General features: G+C 39.5%; 1 protein-coding gene across 6 annotated transcripts in view; it reads left to right on the forward strand.

The window, feature by feature from the left end:
* Window positions 1-15280, forward strand: part of LOC124637988 (protein prickle-like) — a 124561-nt gene extending 109281 nt beyond the window's left edge. For all 6 annotated transcript variants that reach the window (XM_047174749.1, XM_047174750.1, XM_047174752.1 and 3 more), the window contains exons 6-7: window positions 7552-7755; window positions 12947-15280. In XM_047174749.1, coding sequence (XP_047030705.1) covers window positions 7552-7755; window positions 12947-13984 — 1242 coding nt within the window. In that variant the 3' untranslated portion in view covers window positions 13985-15280. The remainder of the gene's footprint in view (window positions 1-7551; window positions 7756-12946) is intronic.
* The last annotated feature ends 9143 nt before the right edge of the window (window positions 15281-24423 follow it).

Genomic DNA, 24423 nt, shown 5'->3' on the forward strand with positions numbered 1-24423 from the left:
TGTGTTTTATTGATATTTTTATTACGAATAAACTGAAGTTTTAGCTGATAAAACAACAATTTCGTTTTGTTTTCTTTTCTGCAGTTAAATAATCTTTGAATCGTATCGTGGCCGTGTCGCTGTAATTTAAATAGCTTGTCTAATAAGATGTGAAGAGAAATTCAAAGAAATGTATTGAAAATAATAAAGAAACAACAGCTATGAGTGACGAAGTTAAACCGTAACAAGATCGCTGTGTACCGTAATGGATTTAAACGAACATAAAGTTGTGGCACCAGAAAAGTTAATAAAATAAATAGAGTATTCAAGTGCACTTGTACTCAGTTCATACTCATAGTTCAATTGTTACTCTTCAAGAATTTCTTCCTTTTTAAGACGTCATGTATCTGGTTTTCTTAGACTAGGCTTAAGCCATGAAAGCAGAACCAAGCCTTGTACTTCTAGATCTATTCCAACACACAACCTAATTACCGGTGCCTCAAAAGCTCAAGACCTAAACCGGTCGGCCCGTCCCCGTCCCGCGTCCTCTAAACCTGTGGATTTCGACAGTTTTTTAGTTTTTAGTGAGGTCGACGTAGTGACGATTTCACGGCCGAGGCGATTCTCACACGCGCCTCGGACCGCCCGCGCCGACCATCCATTTTTTACTAGAGACTGGATTGTGATGTCTGTTTTACGATGACAGAAATGGCTTTCATGATGGGCTCTTGATTTCGGTGATGGAGTTGATTTTTGATGATGAGAGGTGATGATGCTGGGGGATTAGCTGTTTTTGTTGTTGATATTTGATAGGTTCACTGATTGCTGTCTATGAAAACACCTTCGAATTTGAACCATACTAAACCAAACAACGATATTTAAACTCAACGTAGCCTCAATGGCGTACAAGGAGTCTCAAAACCTGGGAGACGTGTCTACAAGGACCAAGAATGGACGATACCACAAACAAAGTGAGAGCAAACCTCTCAGAAACTCGCCCATACTACTACACACACAAACACTCAACTGTGTTACGAAAACAATCTATTAAGTGATGCCTCTTTATCTACACTAATATTGTAAAGGGGGCGTTGGTTTCTGTAATGTACCAAATCATACTTTTGATGATCACAAGAATTAAATTGATAAGTAGGTATACCTACCATCCTAATCTCCTGCTGCTGGTTTGGAGAAATATTTTAAATTAATCCGTAAGTCACACTGCCTTACTATAGAAACAATCTTGCAGTCTCCCTTGCTTCGTCTTTGGTACACGAACACTTAAATAACGTTATGCGTGCACGAGACTTGAAATTGCTCAATTTGACGGTAACTTGGTGTTCTACTGACCCCATGCTTTATGGCGTGAAAATACATTTACTAACTTTATTTTATAATACTGCATGACGTACCGTCTGTAGCGAATTCAGACTTTAATGTTAGTTGCCGAATACTTGATAGTGTTTCCTTAAGACTTGTTATTTCTTTTCTTTTAATAAGCATTTAAGGCAGCTTAACTTTGAGTAATCTACTGCACTAATCCAACTTTCTAAGTACATCTTAGACACCACGGACTGTGTTTCGGATGCCACGTTAAACTGTAGGTCTCGGCTGTCATTGAACATCCTTGGCAGTCGTTACGGGTAGTCAGAAGCCAGTAAGTCTGACACCAGTCTAACCAAGGGGTATCGGGTTGCCCGGGTAACTTGGTTGAGGAGGTCAGATAGGCAGTCGCTTCTTGTAAAGCACTGGTACTCAGCTGAATCCGATTAGACTGGAAGCCGACCCCAACATGATTGGGAAAAAGGCTCGGAGGATGAGGATGACTAATCCAACTTTCGCCATATTTCATAAACCACTATGATCAGAACTTACCGTTCTAGTTCAATGTGTATAAATATTGGGCCACATATATAAAAGTCCTTCCCTCTCTTCTGCTGACTTCACAAGGGTGTAAACGTCTCCGTACATGAATCTAAACAACATGGCAGCGCATTGTTTGTCAATTTGTTTGTCGAACAATAGTATCGTTTCGCTAACGCTTTCCCGGAACGCGAGTATACGTGATCTCGGTTCGATCCGCCCGATATTACGCGACCACCACGCATTTCCTTAAAAAACTATACTAAACTACGCCTTTGTACCACAACCATTGCTAGCACAACAAGCAATGTTCCAACTAAAGAGTGCAACAAAAGCAGCGATGTATTGAAAGCAATCGATGCAGCGGCTTTAGTTTGTTACGCCGTCAAAGCGTTTAACTGTCCGGGGGCACGCTGCAGGTATCTTCGGTTAAAAAAAGAAAATTAAAAAATAAGACAAGTGTAGGGCCTTACGCGTGACGTACACTACTGTGGGAATTGTAGGCACTGGGATTTGGGAAGATGGGATTTCGTGGGAGGAGATGTAAGTAGGTAAATGAAGCTTCATTCTGTGAAGGTATAGTCGAAAGAGACTATTAATACAAGCTCTTATGTCAATTAACGTTTGAAATCAGGAACAAGTTGCAATTCGCAAAATGTTACTTTCCAATCAGCAATTTTAATAACTTTCCAATCAAACACAAACCACAAATAATCCAAAACGGAATGAATATATAAATCAATCCTCTTCATACAATAAATTGTTAAAATAATTTCACAATGTATTCTGTCTCTGTGATTACTAAGAACTACAACAATTAGTGACGCTCTATTAACAGATCCGATTGCTGCAATAAAAATAAGAACAGTATTATATTTAATGTCTTGTTCATAATCGGTTGTCACAATCCGTTAGTCTGAATCAATCCTTGATCCGAAATGGCGAGTTTACTAAATGATAGAAGATGATTGCTGTCAAAATTATCTCTCAAAGGTACCGCCGCGAATCTTTTGCCACTTAATCTTTCTACACCCTTAAAATTATAAAACCATTATACAAACACGTTATTTCGACTGATATCTTCCAATATATCTAAAAACAAAGTATCCGAAGCAGATCATCAGTTTTTTCGCCGCCTATTAACATCATAGTAGGTGGTCCGTCAGCCAACACCAATATTTGCAATATATTTTACAAATCGTCAGTACATCGCATGTTGTAATTAGCTTGCCGAAAATTAGCCCAAGTTTTTGCTAGCGGCCCAAAAACTTTAATTTTGTGGCAGCTGAAAATGTAGATCTTCTTAACGCTAGAGAAAATAAGGTTGCTTTTCGGGTGAAAGAGCACTTCGAGCACAAAATTCATATTCATAATTAGGAGTGATCTACGTCGGCGTCTTTTCAAGTCCAAATCGTTTCTGTTGGTGGACGGGGCGGGTCTTTCGGACCTCTGTTTGATTTGGTCCACGCCGCTTGTGTTTTTTAACAAATTAGCGCCGATTTGTTCCCGACGGGGGTCTATTACACCCGTGATGACTTTTTTGATGATGATTGGCCGTTTTTCATATCATTTGTGTGGTCCTCCCGTATTTATTTGTTTTCGGAGATTCCAAATTATTAGCCAGTGTGTGATTATATTTTTATTGCTGAAATAGTTATGAAAGCTCAATCCAAGTCGAAAACAGATGCGGAAGCCGATAAACCGCAGTTCTCGCTTACATATCAATTAAATCTCAGCCTGCATTGCGGTGTAGCACTACTAATATGCGGGCCGCGGCGCAGCACGCGTGCAGACTGCATCATTAGATAAATAGCCAACAAACACTCGCCCCGCTTAGCATTCACACTAAGATGACTGGTGACTACCCAGGGAAGTCGCAATTTCCTCAGGCCGACATCTAAATCACTGCCGGCCTCATCACCACCGGTTGCTGTAAGCTCCAAGAATCGTAGGTGAACAATGGTTGCTGGTGACGTCACCTCCGTTTCCGCTCAGCTGACCGTCCGTCCGTCTGTCACGTAGCAGTGAAAGTCAAAGTATTACTCATGGCACATACGATGCGTTTGATCGGCTGCTATGAATGGGGAGCGAGTGCTGGAGTTCAACAGGACCTGATTGTTATGCGGACTTTGATTACTTACGACTGATATGATTATGCACATAATTTTTTGAGAGCAGGCTAATGACTTGAGCTAACTGATGTCATGATGATTGAAAAACTTAATAGGAAAGCGTCAACTGTGACATCAAAACCTTCAAACAAAAATAGCACAAATAGAATTCCCGTGAGCCAAAGCACATGTTGATATCAATTCATAGAAGGTGATTGATTGCGGTAGAAATAGGTATAATAAATCAATCGTGGAGTGCAAGGTTGTTCCGAGGAATTTCGCCACATTGCGGGCGTTTGGGCCGACGATAAGCTAAAGGTCAAGTAGGCAAGTTTACCTCACTGCCACTGCAATGCATGAAATTGTCGAGGCTACGTACTGTTATGAAGAAAGAATATTTATCTTTAGTGTAAGTTGCACAAAGTATAGGCAATTTGCATCCTTCTGAGCACAATTCTGAAGGATGAATGTGTGATGCAGTAGTAATTTCAACTCCATCTATTCTCTAACTCGGTTTATTGATCTCTCAGGCCATAACTTGATCATACATAACAATCCTATACAATAGTGGTTGTCAACACGACGAACCATACAGATTTCACATAATCAGTACTTTCACCAACAAATTACTCGAGACGTTCATATAGGTTCAGCAAACGAGAATTGGGTCAAACTGCGTGGGATCACAGTTTACTTGTGTGAGGACCTCAGCTAATTAAGTAAAGCCCTGAAACGTTGCAATATACTGGAGACGCCAGGTCTCACTATAGTGGTTATCTTTTAAACCCAGGGCTATCCCAAAAAGGAGAAAATTGCCTCTTAGTTTGACCCTTGCAATTCGTTGTCCAATAGAGAAAATTGTAAACTATCATAAGAAAAACGACATTAAGCGGAAAAGGTACTCAAAAATCCAAAAGTTGTGATCAAACTTTCATTTTCAATAAACTGTCTGTCAAGTATCTAACATGTTCAGAAGAGAACAGTTCTACCAGCTTTCGGTTGTTGTCATTTACGATTATCCCAATTAAATGAGTACAAAAGTCCTATTTTATTTGACTGTAGTCATGACAAACTTAGGACTACCTAGGACACCGCAAATTAATGAGTAGAGACTCATTATGTACCTATCTAGGTCACTGTTCCAGATATTTACACATTATCAACCGATGTAATTATCGTCACAGTTAAACCATTTACCTTTAGAAGCTTCCATTTATGTTGCTCATACTTAACTCTTATAATTTTTAATTGTTTTATTAAACAAATGCTTTAACTATCCGCTATCACTTATGACTTGCGCAGTACCAGCGTGGCGGAATAGTGAGTCATGCGCGAGAGCGTCTGGCTGCGCAGACGCATCGCCCGGGCATAGCACGCCAGTACTCTATAGTAATCGTGCCTTGAATCCGAGGCAACACATTCCTTACGAAATGTAGCCATCGCTCCTCAATGAACGCTATACCCTAGCTATATGAAGCGTTGAACTTCATGTCTCCTTATGTATGGTACTTTAAAAACCTAAATATGACTTGAGCTTTTGCTTCAAATATAAAAAAAAAATGTACAAACAACTGAATTGAGGAAATACTAAGGTCCTTTTTGGGAAGTGGGAAGTCGGTTAAAAATTAAGATTTTTTAAGAAATATCACATATTTGACTTCAATTCGTAAGTACCGGCCACATCTTTTACTAATACCGCAGTTTCCAAATAGAGGTCCAATAAACCGTCTGAAGAGCCGAACACAAAGGGCGCCGGTGGACCAGCATAATGACATTATATGCTCGTTCCCCGAAGATCCCTCGTACGTGCCTAGGTCCCTATCAGAGCGTACCTCAACGCGAATTTGTGCCCTTCAAGGTACAATGGGGAATGTAGCAAAGGGTTCTTTGTTTAACGATGAGAATTTATTAGAAGTAACTGCCAATGAAGTTTTTGCGGTCGTATTCATTTAGACTTACATGAATAATTCTGTTAACGTTCGTTTTATTTAGGACTATCAACTCAACGATTTTTAATCAGGTTTGAGCTTTGTGAGTACATTTAAGTACATTTTTTGTACATAAATGATTCCTTGATTGACCACAAACGGCGAAGCAGCAGCGAAGATGATTTCGAAAATTTCACCTCAAAGTTCAATAGCTATTGACATATATACAGAGTTAGGGTTTGGTAAAATTAATAACAGCATATCATTTATCATGATCATAACACAGCTAGACTGAGTACATTTCCATACCCAAAGAAGGCAAAACATAAAACCAGCATCACCTTTACTTACTCTAGCAAGCCACACGCGTGAATCAGTGCTCTGCTCAGGCGCAGCTAAACGCGAACACAAGGGATGCCGCGCCGATGACTTGACCGGCTACTATTGTTGCCAGCGCCATTTTAGGAACAACCCGAGCACTTCCTACATGAGAGGTTCATTCATTATGATAGGCTAGCTATAAATGACGCGTGACTGTGTAAGTGTTGCACAAAAACTATTGACGCAAGATGAAGATAAACATAGACTATGTGAAGTCAAATATGGTCACAGATTACTTACATAGTTCAAGAGTTTTCACACTGATAATAATTAAAGCACCTAAAAATATATCGTTCCTTTTGAGTCTGCTTTAAAGGTTCATGCAAAGGACTTTACATAAAGCGAACCCTAACATGTCTTACCGGCCTGACAATCTGCTACAGTTGCATCAAACAAGGATAATTTATGACACAATTTGGGATCAATTTTGGAATATTTTGGTCCTTATAAGCATGGCCGTTGGTCTTTCCATACGTAGAACAATGGTCGTCCTTCTGGTCGAGGTGGCCACAAGGTCGCCGCTTATGGCCAATCATTATAAGTGGAATACATTAAGTGGTCGGAAGTTAGGCCGTTTTCTAATCTTCGCGAATTAGTATGCAGAGGCAATCGGTTAGCGCGTGCCGATATTGTAACAGTAGATATTTTGTTAGTCATAGCTGCCTAAATAGATACTGTAGTGAGCTGCTCTTACAAATTATTCTAAGAACTTTAGGAACTGTAGTTTATAATATTCTTTATTCAGGATGTCTCAATCGCCAATTTGCGTACTTGCAGAGAATGACGAATATTTTAATATCCTCTAGTAACGTTCATCCGGAACACAATAGACATTTATATTAATAATTTCGGACAGAGATACGGTAGACTCGATCAATACCTTGCCTGATTAATAGAAAACATCCCAATAATACGTGAAATGTATTTAAAAAATATTTAATTAGTTAATGTATGAATTGTTTTCTAAAGATTATAATTAAAGTGTCGATGTCCATAACCGCATTCCATTTGATTCTTATTTAGAGCGATACCCTATATACTCCTTTATGTACTTCCCTCATGGACCTGAACTTAAGAATGTGATCGTATGTTCATCTATAACGGATGGATGTGCCCAAAACCTTTTTTAAGGGCGGGATCCTCTCCTATAAGTGAAACACACCACAGCCCACGAACAAACCCTTATCCTTTGAAATATGCGCTTAATACCTTACATTATGCCTGATATAACACTAAGAACTATATTCCCTTAAATATCGTTATTAATTTGTTTTATTTCCTCCCCCCAGTGCGAGGAGTCGATGTCAGCAGGCGACATGTGCGTGTCCGCGGCACGCGCCGGACCGTCCGCGCGGTGGCACCCCGCCTGCTTCGTGTGCTCCTCCTGCCAGGAGCTGCTGGTGGACCTGGTGTACTTCTGGAAGGATGGACGGCTGTACTGCGGGAGGCATCACGCTGAGACCTTGAAGCCACGGTGTTCCGCCTGTGATGAGGTGAGTGAAGGATTTTTGTTATTTTTTTTTCAAAAGGGATTGGATGAGTGTAGTGAATTGGAGCTGAACGGTATGTAATGAAAGATGCCTGCTATAGCATCAACAGCATCTAAACCAAGAGCTTATGTATGGCTATTGACTGTTTCAGAGCCGCAATTAATACACTACTAAATTAAATTAACCAAAACTGATAAAACGAACAAATCACAACAATTACATTATCAGGGACAATTAATATGCCAAACCGATTGCACGATGTTGTTATCTTTAATTTAGTACAAAACGGCCATTACCTCAACCTGCAACATTATCATAAAATCGCGGGGCTGCGCGGGCGCCGGTGACGCAATTGCGCGTGCAGTTGGCAATATCCGCCCAACGGACCGGAAGTAGATAGCATCGGGGGGTGGGGGGTGCATCCCCCTATTATTCAGACATTACACAAGCGGACGCCTCCGTGGCGGAATTTATGCTGATCAGCCATATGGTTGTAATACATTGTCCGCTAAAAATTATGCGCACATTTAAATATTATATCAGAAATTCTCTGGCAACAGACACGTCACCTACACTTTGTTTTCCTTTGACTTTGCATAATCCAACATCTAGCCATGTCAGATATATCCAGTAAAAAAATCCTCTGCTTTCATTACATATCTGTTAGTTAGGATCCCTTTTGCACATGGCCAGATATACCCCCCACAACTTCACAGACCACCGCAGGCAATCCTGTAATTTCTAGATGAAGATAACAAACGAGGCGGCACGTATATAATCTACTGTCGAACACAAACGACTTGGTATTCGGTCGCCCTCGAAACTTCGTCAGCTGAAGGGAGCAATGACCTTTTGGGGTGACACGGTCAATTAATCTTTTTAGAAATATTATATTCGCAATATTAAAACTATTTGAGGTTTGACTTTTAAATATGACATTATGTAATTACTTCAGAGACCTACCACTAACATTATCTTTTTGAAAATGACAATTAAGGTATGCTGCTGCCAGAAAAAAAAACAACTGAAATGTAGCCGCCAGTTTTTTCTTCTAGCTCTGGTCGCAGCTTTTGCTTTTCAAAGTTGAGAAAATCAACCAGAGTGTTTTTCAGAAATAAGGTAGCTTCTATCCTAGATAAATTCCTAGATAGACTAAGAAGGTATTATACCATAAGTAGCCCTTACGAATACTTGGTCAAACCAACGCTCTCCGGACTACGGCACATAGGGCCTCCCAGACGCACCACGCGATATCAAATCTAGGTCGAGGGGAAACGCCAGGGGAAACATTAGGGGCAAACGGCCAAATCTCTCGATCTTCCGCCGATAAACACGGCTTTAAGCCCCTGATAACTGAAGTAGCCCTTTCAGTTATTGAGTGTAAGTAGGTCGTTTCTGTTGGCGTTCCGACTTTTTGACCAATTGGTTGTCATGGAGACGCGAGGCTAGGGAATTATTTTTTAGATAAGAAGCATTTACTAATAGTTAATAAGTACCTACTAGACTTTATTGAAAACATAATTACTTACACAATATCAAAGTTAACTTAGCAAGAACAACACTTTTCTATAATATAGATCTCACATTCACACCCTGCCTTTTGACTGTGGAATAATGGCTCAATTAAAAGTTAAAATAATCATGGGATTTTTCAAAACATCTATCATCATCATCATCATCAGCCTATCGCAGTCCACTGCTGGACTATGAAAAATAATAAATCATAAACCACAAAAATATAAAATCATCAAAGTAAAAAGCAAATGGTTGCATGTTCGATAATAACTGTCGTCGGAAGGCCATGGGAGAGCTGATGTCTTCATAGCTCTTGCCAGTAATTAGCGCAAATTATGCGCGCCGTAATTAATGCACACCGGGTCCAAAGCAGATTGCCTCGTCAAACTGATTAGAAGATCGTAATATGATTATAGGAAAATTCCAACAATATAATTTAAAGCAGAAAAAAAATAATTTTAAGCTGAAGAACCAAGTCGGTCTAAAAGAGGTTTTTTTTTGTAATTTTAAATGTTTCAAGCTTATTTAATTACTTGACATTTCATGGGTGAACCAACTCAACGCTTGTTGTTAATGAGCTCTAAATACCATGGCAATAAACCCCATGAAACGGCAATGATTAATGCCCTCCGACATCACCCCATGGAGAAAACCTCATAATTATTCGCTGATCAAACACTAAGATAATTATAATCTAGGAATAATTTCCAACGATTAATATTGGTCGTGTTGCTTAGCCGCGCTGACTACTATAATTTACTTATTAAAATGCCTGCGTGTGCCCTTATCGGAATCAGTTAAAACTTTTATTTATTTTACTCCCCAAAATAATCGTGATATTTTGATATAAAAAGTACCATGACTATTTTTCTATTTGATAACATTTTTGGGTTGAGAAGCGTGATTTTTAACGTCAAACATAAAAAAGAAAAAATATATTCCTTATTTTTTTTTAGAAGCACTAGAATGATTGTTCGTCACGTATGCTTGAGCAAAATGGTGAAAATTTCAAATTCTTTTGTTTTGTACCTGGTCATTTGAGGGATCTATTTGTGTTATGATTTACATAAATACCATTGAGTAATGGGTTTGCATGTTGGGTATTTAATCAGTTATGGCTTGATCTAAGTGTATGGGGTCTGGTATGTGAGTTGAGATGTAGATAGCCTGGTGAGTAACGATGGGTTGAACCCGCGGGTGCACTGGTTTATACAGCGGCGTCACGCGACCCACTGCGACTGTCTGAGGTAGCCGGACGGAGGTGACACTGTCGTGGTGTGAGCATCGCTTTATTGTCAGCTAGATTAGTTAAATTTGCTGCATCGCATGACAAGTATAATTAGAATTCTTGATAAAGATATTCTTCAAAGAAAATGTCTTGCCAAACAAATGTCAGCATGTTCATAAAGGTGCCTCAGAATTGTTCATTTATACATTAAATCTACCTAGTCATAGAATCGACTTAAAAAAAGGTTTAAATAATCTTCTCATGTCAAAAAATTAAAAGCTTAAAAATTCCATCGAAACTTCAAACATTTCATAGCCATTGCTTTAACTTAACCAAACTTATTCCGTCCACAATATAAATCCCAAAACCCAATAAAACTATTTCACCGACCCAGTTCTGTAAAAGTCACCATACATTACGACTGCATTTCGTTGCACCGCACCGCGCAGGAAGGTCGTGCTACGCTAAAAGTTAATACATTTAGCTGCAATGTCAAGAGTGCAGCAATGCAGATCAGCTCCAATTTATGTGCACTTTGCAGGCGATAAGCGTTGCTTTTGGCCCTGACTTTGCCTGCATAATATTATATTAAAATAGGTGCTAAGTTTTTATAAGCTGCCTTGTGGTGGTATTTTTTGTGTTGATTAGTAATTAAGTTTATCAAGTTTTATAAATAATGCATAATCAAAATAATAGCTGAAACATTGATAATATTAAGCGATCTCATTAAATCTCATAGACTGATTAAGTACTTGATAACTGATAAACGAATAATTATTCACCTACATTATGCATAGCTGTAAATATTCTTTTGCGAAAACCAAAGCTTATTGATCAATATAAAGGCTCTATATTATAGGTCAAATTGTAAACACATTGTGCACAACAACATTATTTAAATCCTTGTGATGTAACAATTTTTATCAACTGAAAAAACAAAGCTACAACATACTCTAAACACTATCTACTTAAGTGATGTCGATGAATCATAGCCAGATGTCGATACACGTTAGTCATGTCGACACATGTTATATCGATAACAATGCACAACACTAGTCATAACACGTTATCGGTTCCCATAACATTTGTGTCCCTTCTCTATGTGTAATTATAAAAACAGTGTTAACAAAGTCATCATACGAAGTTGGCGAAATGACAAAAATATATACTTACGTTTAATCCAGTTTACTTTTACATTCAAAATGTTTTCATTTTCATGTTTTCATCTCTCACAACTAAAAAACCTACAACAAATACTTAACTGGATTTCAAAAATACAGCAAACCGTGCTTTAAAACAATAAAAAATTACCGCTTAACTAAAAATATAAACTTAATCCCCTGAACCACACAGAACTATAGTTCCGGCCTAATTGTTAGAGCATTTCACAATAAAACGGTAGCTGATAACGAGTGTGATAGCCACGCTCCCATGGTGGGAGTGGTGGTGGGAGCCCCATGACCTGCCTCCTGAGGCCATGGCGATTGTCCCACGGGCACGGGAATTAGGCTATACATATACCCTAATTGTTGCTAAGCATGGCAAATATAATATAGTCATACTTTATACTAGGAAAACTGATGTAAATTTTCATATCTTACTTAATTTTGTCGGTGTAAATGTACGATTAATTGGGCCCATTTTAAAAGTCTGTAAATAATGTAATGAATAGACACTAAAAAGCTGTTTATTTTTAATGTGTAGTACAAAATGTTGTAGAAGTAAGTTCGATGTCTTGATTATGATCTGATGTTATACGTCAGAACTGTATACACAATCATTAAAATATGTAAATTCTTGTTACTCTGCTAAAAATGACGTAGGTAGGTTTTTGCAGAAAAACATGGAAATATTATTTCCTGGATTCTGACTTCCTGGCATGTCACAGTGACACTCTTGAGGCTCTGAAAGGTCGGCTGAGCTTGTCTCTTTAAACAATAGATTGGTTGTTACATCAGAATACAACAATAGCCCAATTCACGGACAATTGCAGCGCGTTGAAGAAACACGGAACACATCGGAACACAAACAATCGTCCGGCGTGCATCCACGACACAGAATACCGTTTCTGAAATATTAATAATGAGTGAATAGTCCACTAATGAACATGAACAAAATATTACTCGCCGGCCGTGGGAGCCGTTCCCATGGCATTGTCGCGAACCAACTTTCTTGGGGTCGACAGCACCGGCTAACACTATGAATAATAATGCCTAATTAACCCCATGCTTATCCAGATAATTAATTAAATTGAACCGGTTTTAAAATATGGTGTAATTGAATATTTGTCTTTGAAGATGACAGCTTAGCAGCTACTGCGTCACGTTTTATTCTTATTGAAGTTGCTTATCTGCAGCTTCAATTACGGGTCTAAATAACGTACTTACTCTGATGTTTTCTTTGAAGATAAGTAGCGAATAAAGTTTTAACCATGTATATGTTTGTCACCAGATCATCCTGGCGGACGAGTGCACGGAGGCCGAGGGCCGCGCGTGGCACATGAAGCACTTCGCGTGCGCGGAATGCGCGCGGCAGCTGGGCGGGCAGCGGTACATCATGCGCGAGGCGCGGCCCTACTGCCTGCCCTGCTTCGACACCTGCTTCGCCGAGTACTGCGACGCCTGCGGGGAGCCCATCGGCGTCGACCAGGGCCAGATGTCGCACGAGGGCCAGCACTGGCACGCCACCGAACGCTGCTTCGCCTGCCACACCTGCCGCGCCAGTCTGCTGGGCAGGCCATTCCTACCGCGAAAAGGAGCGATATTCTGCTCCATTGCTTGTTCCAAAGGTGAGCCACCGACGCCGTCTGACTCCTCAGGGCCAGGACCCAGACCGCCGCGTGTACCAAAGCCGAGAAGAATGCCATCGCCTAAGTCGCCGCCTAGATCTCCGCAAAGAGAACCCTCGCCGCACATGGATGCAGATTCAGAGCCGAGTGAGTCGTTAATACGGGAGTCTCCGCCTCCTCACCCGCCCCCACCGCCGCACGCTTGCCTCAGCCTGGACAGAGCGCTAGCAGACTTACGACTAGAGCAGTCGATGACGGAGCATCAAATACAGCCCACACTGACGTCAGACGATCACAAGGACGAGTCGCCTGATGACTGGAAGCCACCTCATCCTGTGGAAGCACAGGCAGTCGTCACTCCAGGACACTCGTCTTCGATGCCTGAACTAACATTAGTGGACGGCAAGAAGTCGCCGAGGAAACCGAGAGGGGGACGGACGGTGAGGTTTTGCGGAGACGACAATGAAGCGTTCGAGCCGGACGAACCGCCGCGGAGAGAGAAGGTGCGGGACGAGGACGCCAGCAGCTACTGCAGCACGTGTTCGTCGTCGTCGTCGTCGGCGGAGTCGTACACGCTGCCGACGCGGCGCGCGTACGGCGGCGTGCGCATCTCGTACGTGCCCAACGACGCGCTCGCGTGCGCCAAGCGTGAGCGTGCACGCAAGAACGCGCAGCACGACAAGAACTGCATCATCTCGTGATCCTGGCTGTTCGTGGTGCCTCCTCCCTCCTAGTGAACACACCTCCGATGTAAAAGACTGACTTTTTGATAGATTGTTGTAGCCCCCACGCCATAGTATTGTTAGATAGATTACAAAAAGTCTTCCTTAGCTGCTTTGAAATCTTGCCACGAGGCCTGCTGCACACGAGCGTAAGTCGCGGATAATGGGAGCCAGGTGCGGTGCGCGTGCGCTGATCGTGTTGTGACGCGCATAATGTCGCCGGTATCTATATAAAAGGCTTAAACTGGAAGGGTTTGGACAAATTTATGTTCGAACGAGTAATTTGGGATTAATCGGTTTAAAATGTGACGTTTTCCATTCATTTGTAACACCTTTGCTGGCTTTATTTGTAATGGATCGTTTTGCCGCGAGATAATGTTAGATTGTGAATGAGAGTGATGCGCAAACTCTGTATTATTGTGAAGGGGCCTAAAGTTAAGTTGATATAACGACGTCAGCTTTAAATTATTTCTGATTTTAATATATAACGTGCGTAGACATATCGAATGCTTTCTGTAGTTTATTCTTGTTCATGAAATGATTAATTTAAGACATATCCCACTTTGCCACTTAGCTCCTAACTTGCTGTAAGTGTAATCTAAGCTAGAATTAAGAGATTATTGTAAAGTACAAATAAACATGTTATTTTGTATTACAATTTTATACTTTTGGAATGTGTTCAGTGTAAATAAAAGCAATGTAGGCGCTAGGAGTTGTAAGGAACTTGTTAAATGCCGATACTCTTGACAAAGTCAATGCGAAGTAAATATTGTGAGGATACCAGTCGATATAGGAACACTATGATGCCTAGATATCCATCATCACTATTATCTACGTTTATATTCATCACTCATATTTATTATCTGAAGCTAAAACTACTCTGGAACCACTTTAAATGTAATGAAAATAAATTGTTTAATCGTCATTTTTCATTTCATACATAAACTGAGTGTCTGCCGAAGTCAAGGACCTAAGGCTATCTAGAATTTCTCACACACACACATACATAATTCATATTATTTATCTCTTAGATAGATTATGATCTTAATTCAATATTCTTTCCTATTAACATAATACTCAGATTCAAAGAGAATGCTCATAAACATGCATTTGTTCCAAAAATGTGTATTTAACATAAAATTAGGAATAGTTTTTTTACGAGAACCACAAATATTGTACAAATATATCGAAATGTAACAATAAATTAATGATGTACGTAATTTTGTAAGTTATTTGTAATAAGAGAAAACGAATAAAATAAAATGATTTGGAATACGTTTAGTTTTTGATTGTGGCAACCCCTTCCGCAATGGGAATACGATTATTATCGACCGCACGGAGTCTGGCAATCGGCCAGGAATAACTTAACTAGCGGAAAGGCAGAAAGCCTTTTCCATAATACTTCAACTATCAGACTGTATATAAATTAGCAAATAAAGTGGCGCACTTTACAATTTATCGCTACTAAACGAGGCTTATATTGAAGGAACGGTTTTTGTAGATTTGTGAAAGCACACAAAAGTCCCGTGTGGAGCGCTATACTTCAAATCGTCTCCATACCAAAACTCATTGACGTGGATTAAATATCCTAAAAGCCAGAATAACATGTCAGAATTTTCTCTAATAAACCTGAGACCTTTGATTCCTATATACAAGAAAATTGTCACTAAGTAATTATTTTATTGCCAAGGTCCCTAGCTCCCAATATCTAAAGCTGGGCACCCTGGAGCAATCAGTGAAAGTGTGCGCCAACAATATCGACGATGTGGGAACATTCACGGAGCACGTGACGACGCCAACCGCATTGTCTAAGAAAAAGTTATCTCACATCTATCTGAGAATACTTAGATTTGATGTCTGATTGAGTACTGTTACATTCTTATGGAAATATTATAACTTCCACCTCTAGGGGACTACAAATGGTCGTTAAAGAGAATTCGTGTCAGCTTTCTGAGGTCCGACATAATTATCTGAGTAAATTAACAATGTGTCGGTCTTTGGAAAGGCAAAAATCTCTTCTCTGTACAATTTTTAAGAAGAAATGAGGAAAACTGATCAGCAAATTACTTTCTTCATCTTTATATTACTTAGTGCCACCGTGGGAGGCAACAAGAAACTTGAACATACAACCGCATCCATCAACATTCAAGTATTTTCATAAACCGTCGACACACAACACTCCATATTTATAAGGACCTTACTGCCAAAAACGGCCATCCATAGAATGCTTTACTTCATTACAAGCATAATTTTACTACAATTCAAAGCTAAATATCAGTACCTACATAAGCCAGCAATAAGCATAGCGGTCTACACAGGTGCGGCCGTTTCTTCAACTTTCCCGGCTGGGAAAGAAAGAAAGAAATGTTGATATCAGATGGCAAAGAGTTTCTATGTGCTCAGATTAATAGATAGTGACATGTCGCCGCGAATGATTTATTTAATGAGTTGTACACGCTGTGAATGAATGTGGATGGTGCTTTGAGTTTACTGATATTGATGATTTCAATACGCAATAAAAAGGGATATAGACTTGATAGGATTTGAAGTTTAAGACACTACATAAGTATAGAGAGAACGGACGACTCTACATTAAAAGTTTGGTTATGGTCATCTTTAACATTAAATCCATCTAAAATTAGCAAATACAAATAAGTAGTGATACTGGTCGAGAAATATCCATGGCTGGTCTGTCTATACTCAATATAAACTTGTCTGCTCAAAAGGCGAACAATCATAACAAATTCCCAATTCAGCCAAACTGCTCGAGAGCTAAACAACGCTCAAGAGGAACTATAAAAAGTTTAGCAACTAAACACAGCGAATATAAACCGCAAACAGGAATCAAACCTACAACTTCGGTAACTGCCTGTGTACAACGCTTCGCCGAAACTTTGGCCGACAGTCGCCGACTCGACGCGTTTGGCAGACAGACATGGCCGACACTTTTTGCCGGGATGTTATTGTGCTTAAAGCTGGTACAGGCTGTGTTTGTTAATCTAGATTTACCTACTTATATGTGAAGGGTAAGTTAATATTAGAGTAAGCGATCGGACACTTGATAAAAATTGGACGACGAAAAGCAAAGAACGTCTACGTATAGGTACGGTAGGTAAGTACCTATAACGTTCCAAAATTACAAGAAAGTAAGTGAAACCCAGCCCAAATTATTTAATGTCTTGAAAGAAGCTCTAATTCTAAGCACATCTTGCTGAACTAACTTTTTACCATTAAACGAGTTCATACATTACATCTTATTACCATTCCCAGTCAAGCCTTACCAGACATTATACTTCGGCCGTTCAGAGAATGCGTTCCTGACACCTATCAGTTAGTCACGACTAGTGATGGGCACAACATAACACTGAGTTCGTTACTGTTCCTTCAAAATGAACCGCCGCATTATTTTAAGATTATTTTCGTTTTAAATTGGCGGAATCATTTGTTTTATATTTTAGTTATTTAAGTGGAAACCAAAAAAAGGTAATATTCATATAACAAAATTGTTTTATTTATTCTTTGTTACAAGTACATTGAATTGAATGTGCGAACAGAATATTAATCAGACTCCGATTTGCTTGAGGAGGTGGTGTCTTCATCATCATCTTCGCCTACATGTATAATTATATTATTATCAATAACAGAATCAATCCTGATATCTCGGTCTAACAAAAGCCGGGTAATCAAATAAAAACAGATCGAAAACACTTGAAAAACGTGGTCTATGCGCACGAAACGACAACGGACGACTGTTTTAGCGTCACAAAATGGCGGCCCATAACGCCATTTGGGGTTACCATTTTTAATCTAAGTATAAAAATGCGGTTTGGTCATAGTTTTATTTTTATATTTCATAAAAGTTATAATTAAGTCTTATAGTCCATTATTTTCCAATTCTTAAAAAGAAAATCAAAACGTATTATTTTATATTATAACTGTATAAGAACAGATTACGATACTTGCCTGTTATTTTTAGCACAGCACTACAAAATATAAACCGCTGACATAACCTTGTAATAGCGCAGTATAGATTTAGAAAAATATTGTTTACCAAGTTATTTGACACTCAGTTTGGCACAAAATTATAACATTCATTGATTATTGATATAATAATGTTGTTTTAATGCTCCTCAATTGTTAAAACGGTAAACAACCAGCAAAAATATTTTTATCGTAACTGCAACGCCATTGCAAAGTTACGTCGTCAGTTCAATCGCGACGTGTCAGGAACGCATTCTCTGAATGGCCGAACTATAGCATAAACAATTTCTTCCAAACAATTTAGTCACCCTGTATTTGCTATAATCCAGACTTTTTATTCCACAATCAGTAGGCAGACACTCGGCTGCAGCAGACAGCCAGCCTTGCCAAACTTGTGGATATTAAGACGGCTAGACAGACTAAACGACTCATCATTCTAGATCCTCACGGATTTCATTACGCGGGAACATTTGCTGTCAAGGTTTTAGCATAATTGTAAGTAGTTTAGAGTTTATGGGTAGGCTAGACTGAGCCGGTAATAGCCTGTAATTTATTAAAATCATTTTTTCCGCCCAAAGAAGATGACGAAATATTTGAGGCTCTTTCTACTTCAACTGACACATATCCTCATAGTTTCCCAGGGTCATGGGCATTCAATAATTATCAAAGTCACAGGTATTGGTTCCACTACAATAAACATCAATGAAAACCAATTGACCCCTAGTTTAAAACCGCCAATTCATGTCTAATAACCTACCATTTAGCAACAGTCACACCCTTGCCGTAACAGCCTTAAAATTGCCCCCAAGCGCAAATATCAATTAAACATATTTAACCCTGCCCGTTGCTCTGTCTCGGTCATTACGACCATTTGGGGTGAACTACAACTTGATTAATGAACTTCAGCAGGGAAGGGTTGACAAAGAGTAAAAACTTGTTCGTTTTTTCTTGATAATGGTAATTTGTCGCGAAGGGGCGGTTGCCTTGTAATGCGATGACAAATGGCTGCCGGTTATCCGGGAATTTCTTAACCCTTCACAGTAATTTTCGTAAGTATGTTTGATGGTGACATGTTTAATGTTTGTGCCTTAAAGGATGGCTTGGTGGAGCTGTGATGAAAGGGCAAATTCAGCCTAAACATATATGTAGAGATGTGAGATGACATAGCGTAATGTATTGTTATTGATATCGATAACATTATGTAAATATTCTTTCGCGATGTTTGCCCAGCATTAACTTAAAAGTTGTGATACGAAACTCCTTCTACTATACTTAGTTACTTACATTTCTAGACACACGGCAGTGTGTCCGCCAAGTTCGAGTAAAAAAAGCGACACACCGGCCGTGGGTTATATTACACGAACCATTTCGGGCCAAATTCGAACCCCCTATAACTCAAAATCTATTTTATTTACGCATATCAAATTTCTAATACCTGTTGAGACCTCCTCACTTATCTAAAATACAAAATTTCATTAATATACCTATTGTAGGTCTTGAGATATTGACGTCAGAAAATCGCTATTTTTACTATACACTCACTGACTGACTGACTGACTGACTCACTCATCAAAAACCTAGACCACTTCCAATGGTCGTATTGACTTGAAATTTGGCATGGAGGTAGGTCTTTATGTCAAGGTAAAGGGAAAAATCTGAAAATGACCAAGTGTGAGTCGATTTCAAAAAAATGAAGGTGTAAAGAAGATGGATCAAAATTGCCCCACGTCCTATAACAATGTGACGTATCTCAAAAAAAAGATAAAAATGTTTAAAAAAATATGGCATACTCTCTAATTCATTTTTTTTACACCTTCATACGAAAAAAATGCTTTAAAAATTGTTCAGGCGCTGTTATGAAAACGTCGTTCATAGAACTATTAATGGACTATTTTATTAAATTGTTTTTTTGTTTGATAGAGTATACCTCACAGGTGGTCCCATAATCATCAGGTCAGGATCTGATGATGGAAACCCTGAGAAATTCAGGGCAACTTTTGAAAGTTGTAGGCATGCGAAGAATAAAAACTTGACTATAAGGTGTATGTCTTATAACAATATGCAACAGTGAAGATTTGGAGCTGACCTGATGATGGAAACGAAAGAAGGTCGAGGGAACTCGACAACTGAATATGTGAACTACCTCGTGTTTGGGCTTGTATTATTTGTATTGAATAGACCTTTGCAACAGTGAAGGTTTGGATCTGATCTGATGATGGAGACCAGAGAAGAGCGAGGGAACTCGACAACTGAATATGTGAACTACCTCGTGTTTGGGCTTATATTATTCGTATTGATGAGAACTTTCCACTTATGCGGATAGTGACAACTGTGCTTGTCACTGAAAAGCCAAAAATAGGAAGAAGTCGGTGGGGATATAAACTTAGGTACATCCATTAGACACCGACTTCTGTCGAGTCCCCCCGACCTTCTCTGGTCTTCATCATCGGATCAGCTCCAAACCTTCACTGTTGCAAAGGTCTATTCAATACAAATAATACAAGCCCAAACACGAGGTAGTTTACATATTCAGTTGTCGAGTTCCCTCGACCTTCTTTCGTCTCCATCATCAGGTTAGCTCCGAATTTTCACTGTTGCATAGTGTTATAAGACATACATCTTATAGTCAAGTTTTTATCCTGCGCATGCCTACAACTTTCAAAAGTTGCCCTGAATTTCTCAGGGTTTCCATCATCAGATCCTGACCTGATGATTATGGGACCACCTGTGAGGTATACCCTATCAAACAAAAAAATAATTTAATAAAATAGTCCATTCATAGTTCTATGAACGATGTTTTCATAACAGCGCCTGAACAATTTTTAAAGCATTTTTTTCGTATGAAGGTGTAAAAAAAATGAATTAGAGAGTATGCCATATTTTTTTAAACATTTTTATCTTTTTTTTGAGATACGTCACATTGTTATAGGACGTGGGGCAATTTTGTATGGATTGTGATCCGTCTTCTTTATACCCGGTGTAAATTTATACCCCTAAGGAACTAAAACGAACTAAATTTATCTATATTTATATAATACATCTTCGAATGATCGTATCGATCTGAAATTCGTTACAAAGGTTTGTATTTAGTCAAAGTAAAGTAAAAATCTGAAAACGGCTAAGTGTGAGTCACTTTCGAAAATAACGAATGTGTAACTTTGATCCACGAACATAATATATGATAACATGTCATGTCAGTCAGTTGGTAAATCTAGTCCATTTAGTTAATCTAGTTCATTTCTTTGTAAGAAGCATAGTTCATATTCAAAAATCTGAAAGATAGTATAAATGACACTTTTCCTTAACTAACTTAATCATAAGAAAAAAATAAAATAAACAACCTTACAAAAATAAATGAAATCCCACCCAAAACAAAAATGTGAAAGACTGCCAAGTTCGATAATATGGGAATGCTTCGCCTGTAAAGGAAGTGAGATCTGAATAAGTACCAAGTTCCATACACATACCTCAGTTAAAAATAGTTACTTTTTAATGATGTTACTTGGCAAGTTTTAATAGAAAATTAAATACTTGATTCATTGCGTCCAGTAGGTTTATAACAAGGTGTGTGAAAACTTGCCAAGTAACATCTTTAAAAAGTAACTATTTTTAACTGAGGTATGTGTATGGATTGGGCGGCGGCGACCTCTCGCGTCCGGCCCTGGTTCAGGCCATGGTCCGGGGCGAGAGGGAATGGGATGCCGTCGCCTCCTTCTGCGAAGCGGTCATGCTCGAGAAGGAGGAGGCGGAACGCCAGAGAGTTCGCACCTCTCATCCCGGCCGCCGCGCTGGACCAGGTAGACACCATGGGCGCCGGGTGTCGCGAGATGACTCCCGGCCACCGTAGGCGTGGGTCTGTGGGCGGTGAGTTCGGGTGGCTCATCGTCCCTCTGTCTACTTAGACGACAGACCCGTGTCGACGGCGCGCGTTGTTCCACGCGCTCCTCAAAGAGATGTCAGCAACCCCAGCGGGGCCCAGCAGGGCCAAGGCCTGCCGGGGCTGCGGGTTGTTCGAAAGAGATACCGCGGCCCTGGTACATAAAAGGCCTATGACGGAACACGACGGTTTTTAGTCAGTAAGAGTCTGACACTCCCTCTCCGCTGCTAACCCACAGCGGGAGGGGTCATTTGATGATTTTTGACGTCGGAAAAAAAAAAAAGGTATGTGTATGGAACTTGGTACTTATTCAGATCTCACTTCTTTTATAGGCGAAGCATTCCCATATTATCGAACTTGGCAGCCTTTCACATTTTTGTTTTGGGTGGGGTTATGTATTACATTATTCAATTAATGGACCAAATGTGACTAAATTCCTTCATCTGGTATTACCTATGTAGATGATATGCCTCCAGCCTGCCAGGTGATACCAACAGTCTGCTCACTATTCGAGACACGACAAACATGTGCAATTTAGATCAGCGATAATTCCCTTTGATGTCACTTACTGCATCGAAGCTTACTACTAATAAGAGCTGGTAAATAAATTAATAGTAATTAATTAAATCGTACGTGCGTTGAGTAAGTACCTAAAGATATAGAGTTACAATGTAGATTCTGCGTCTGTAATCGATTGACTTGTTTTTGGATTATTTTATAAGTAGTATCCCATAATTCTTGAAAATATCTGAAGCTGACTGCTGCTTGCAGATTCTTCTGCGTTCTATAGCAATGCCCCTTTTTTTACTTTTTTCATTATGACGAGTTCATATATCATGTACTTAATTAAGCTGCAAAGTGAAACGCTTTTATTTTCAAAGTTACTAACTTTTCTAACTGAATCTGACTGTCTACTTATCAACCGTGTTTGGACATCGTACAGTTTTCTTTTGAAGTGTTTTATGATGAATAGTCAAGGAAGGCAAAAATATAGTTACATACCAAAATTCTATAAATACTTTCTCTACTCGAGTCGCTATTCCTTCGATCTAGAAGTCATCAGTGTATATCATCATGTGCGTTGCCACTTCCCAGCTTTATTGGGGACAGCTGTTAGTCTAACTGAATACAGCTTTACATGTAACGACCGTCTATCACTGAGCAACTTGACCTGGGCAACTTCACACTCCTTAATAAGACTGCATGTCGGATATTCTGGTTTCTAACTACCAACGGCGGATCCAGGGGGTAGGTCACAAGGTCATGACCCCCCCCTGGGCCAGGTCCAGGACCTAGGTGGACCACTAATTGAAATAGTTAAACACGATGTTTTATGTTTTTATTCCATTGGGTATACATTTATTATTTAGTATTATAAGATAATTTTTATTCCGAGATAATACCTAGGTAGATAGATAGATAGATAGAGGGAGAGTAGTTTTGCTGAAAAATTCGTGCTCGCAGCGCTCGCTCACTATTCTTTATTTACTCTTTATCCGTACCCAAAAGGAGGAAACAGGACCATGTTATAAAGAATCCGCTGTCCGGGTTGTCTACATGCTGTAGAACTCTCATGAACCCTTACCCATAGTAAGACAATAGAAATTTTCACAGAAAATGTTTTACTGTTGCCGCAATAAAAAAATACAAATTACGCGCTCTTTTCTACGTACACAATACTTTTCAAAAGTTTACTTGTTATATAACAAGAAAGTGCTTTCATCTACTTTAAGTCCTCGAACTGAATAAAAATTTTCGCGCTCGCTTCGCTCGCGCTTTTTTGAATTTCGCAACAGTAAATATGTCCCAGAAATCGCGTTCGCTCAGCTCGGGCCATTTTCTACATAAAAATATTTTTTTACCTTAGTCCTTGACCTGGATACAAATTTTCGCGCTCGCTTCGCTTGTGCTTTTTTGTTTGTCACATGTGTCTAGTATTAATGAAAGAAATTGCGCTCACTCTGCTCGGGCCATTTTCTACATGAAGACACTTTTCGTAACTTTCGTAAAAATTTCGCGCTCGCTGCGCTCGCGCTTTTTATATTTGTTATACTGTGTCTCCTTTTTTATTATAACAAGTGTACGCTATTATATAATATTATTTATATAAAACCAAATGTCGTCAACTTTAGCTCTATAATTAATATTTAGAAATCAATAATTAATATTTTTTGTGACTTGATCACGACTGTGTGACCCCCCCCTGGCGCCGAAGCTGGATCCGCCCTTGCTAACTACCCATAACATCATTGAAGCATTTACGCTATTCCAGCCCAACTCTTGTTCCCCTCCAATCAGTGCATAGAGTAATGACAGCAGGAATCAATACGCCTGCACCGCTCAGGTGCGCGCGCGCCGCGTGACGACACCTGTGCTTCACGCTCGCCGCGCCGGGGGTAGGCAGAGCCCACAAATTGCACTGTAATCATTGTGGGGTTTAGGGGTCGGTATGAGGAAATGTTGAAGATTAACCCTTCAAAAAGTCTTAGCATTGAATGAACAGACCAGAAATATATTTACTTTACCAATAGGTGCCAGATTTGCTGAGTTTGAAACTCGT

The sequence above is a fragment of the Helicoverpa zea genome, chromosome 17, assembly GCF_022581195.2.
Source record: "Helicoverpa zea isolate HzStark_Cry1AcR chromosome 17, ilHelZeax1.1, whole genome shotgun sequence".
NCBI classification, from domain to species: domain Eukaryota; kingdom Metazoa; phylum Arthropoda; class Insecta; order Lepidoptera; family Noctuidae; genus Helicoverpa; species Helicoverpa zea.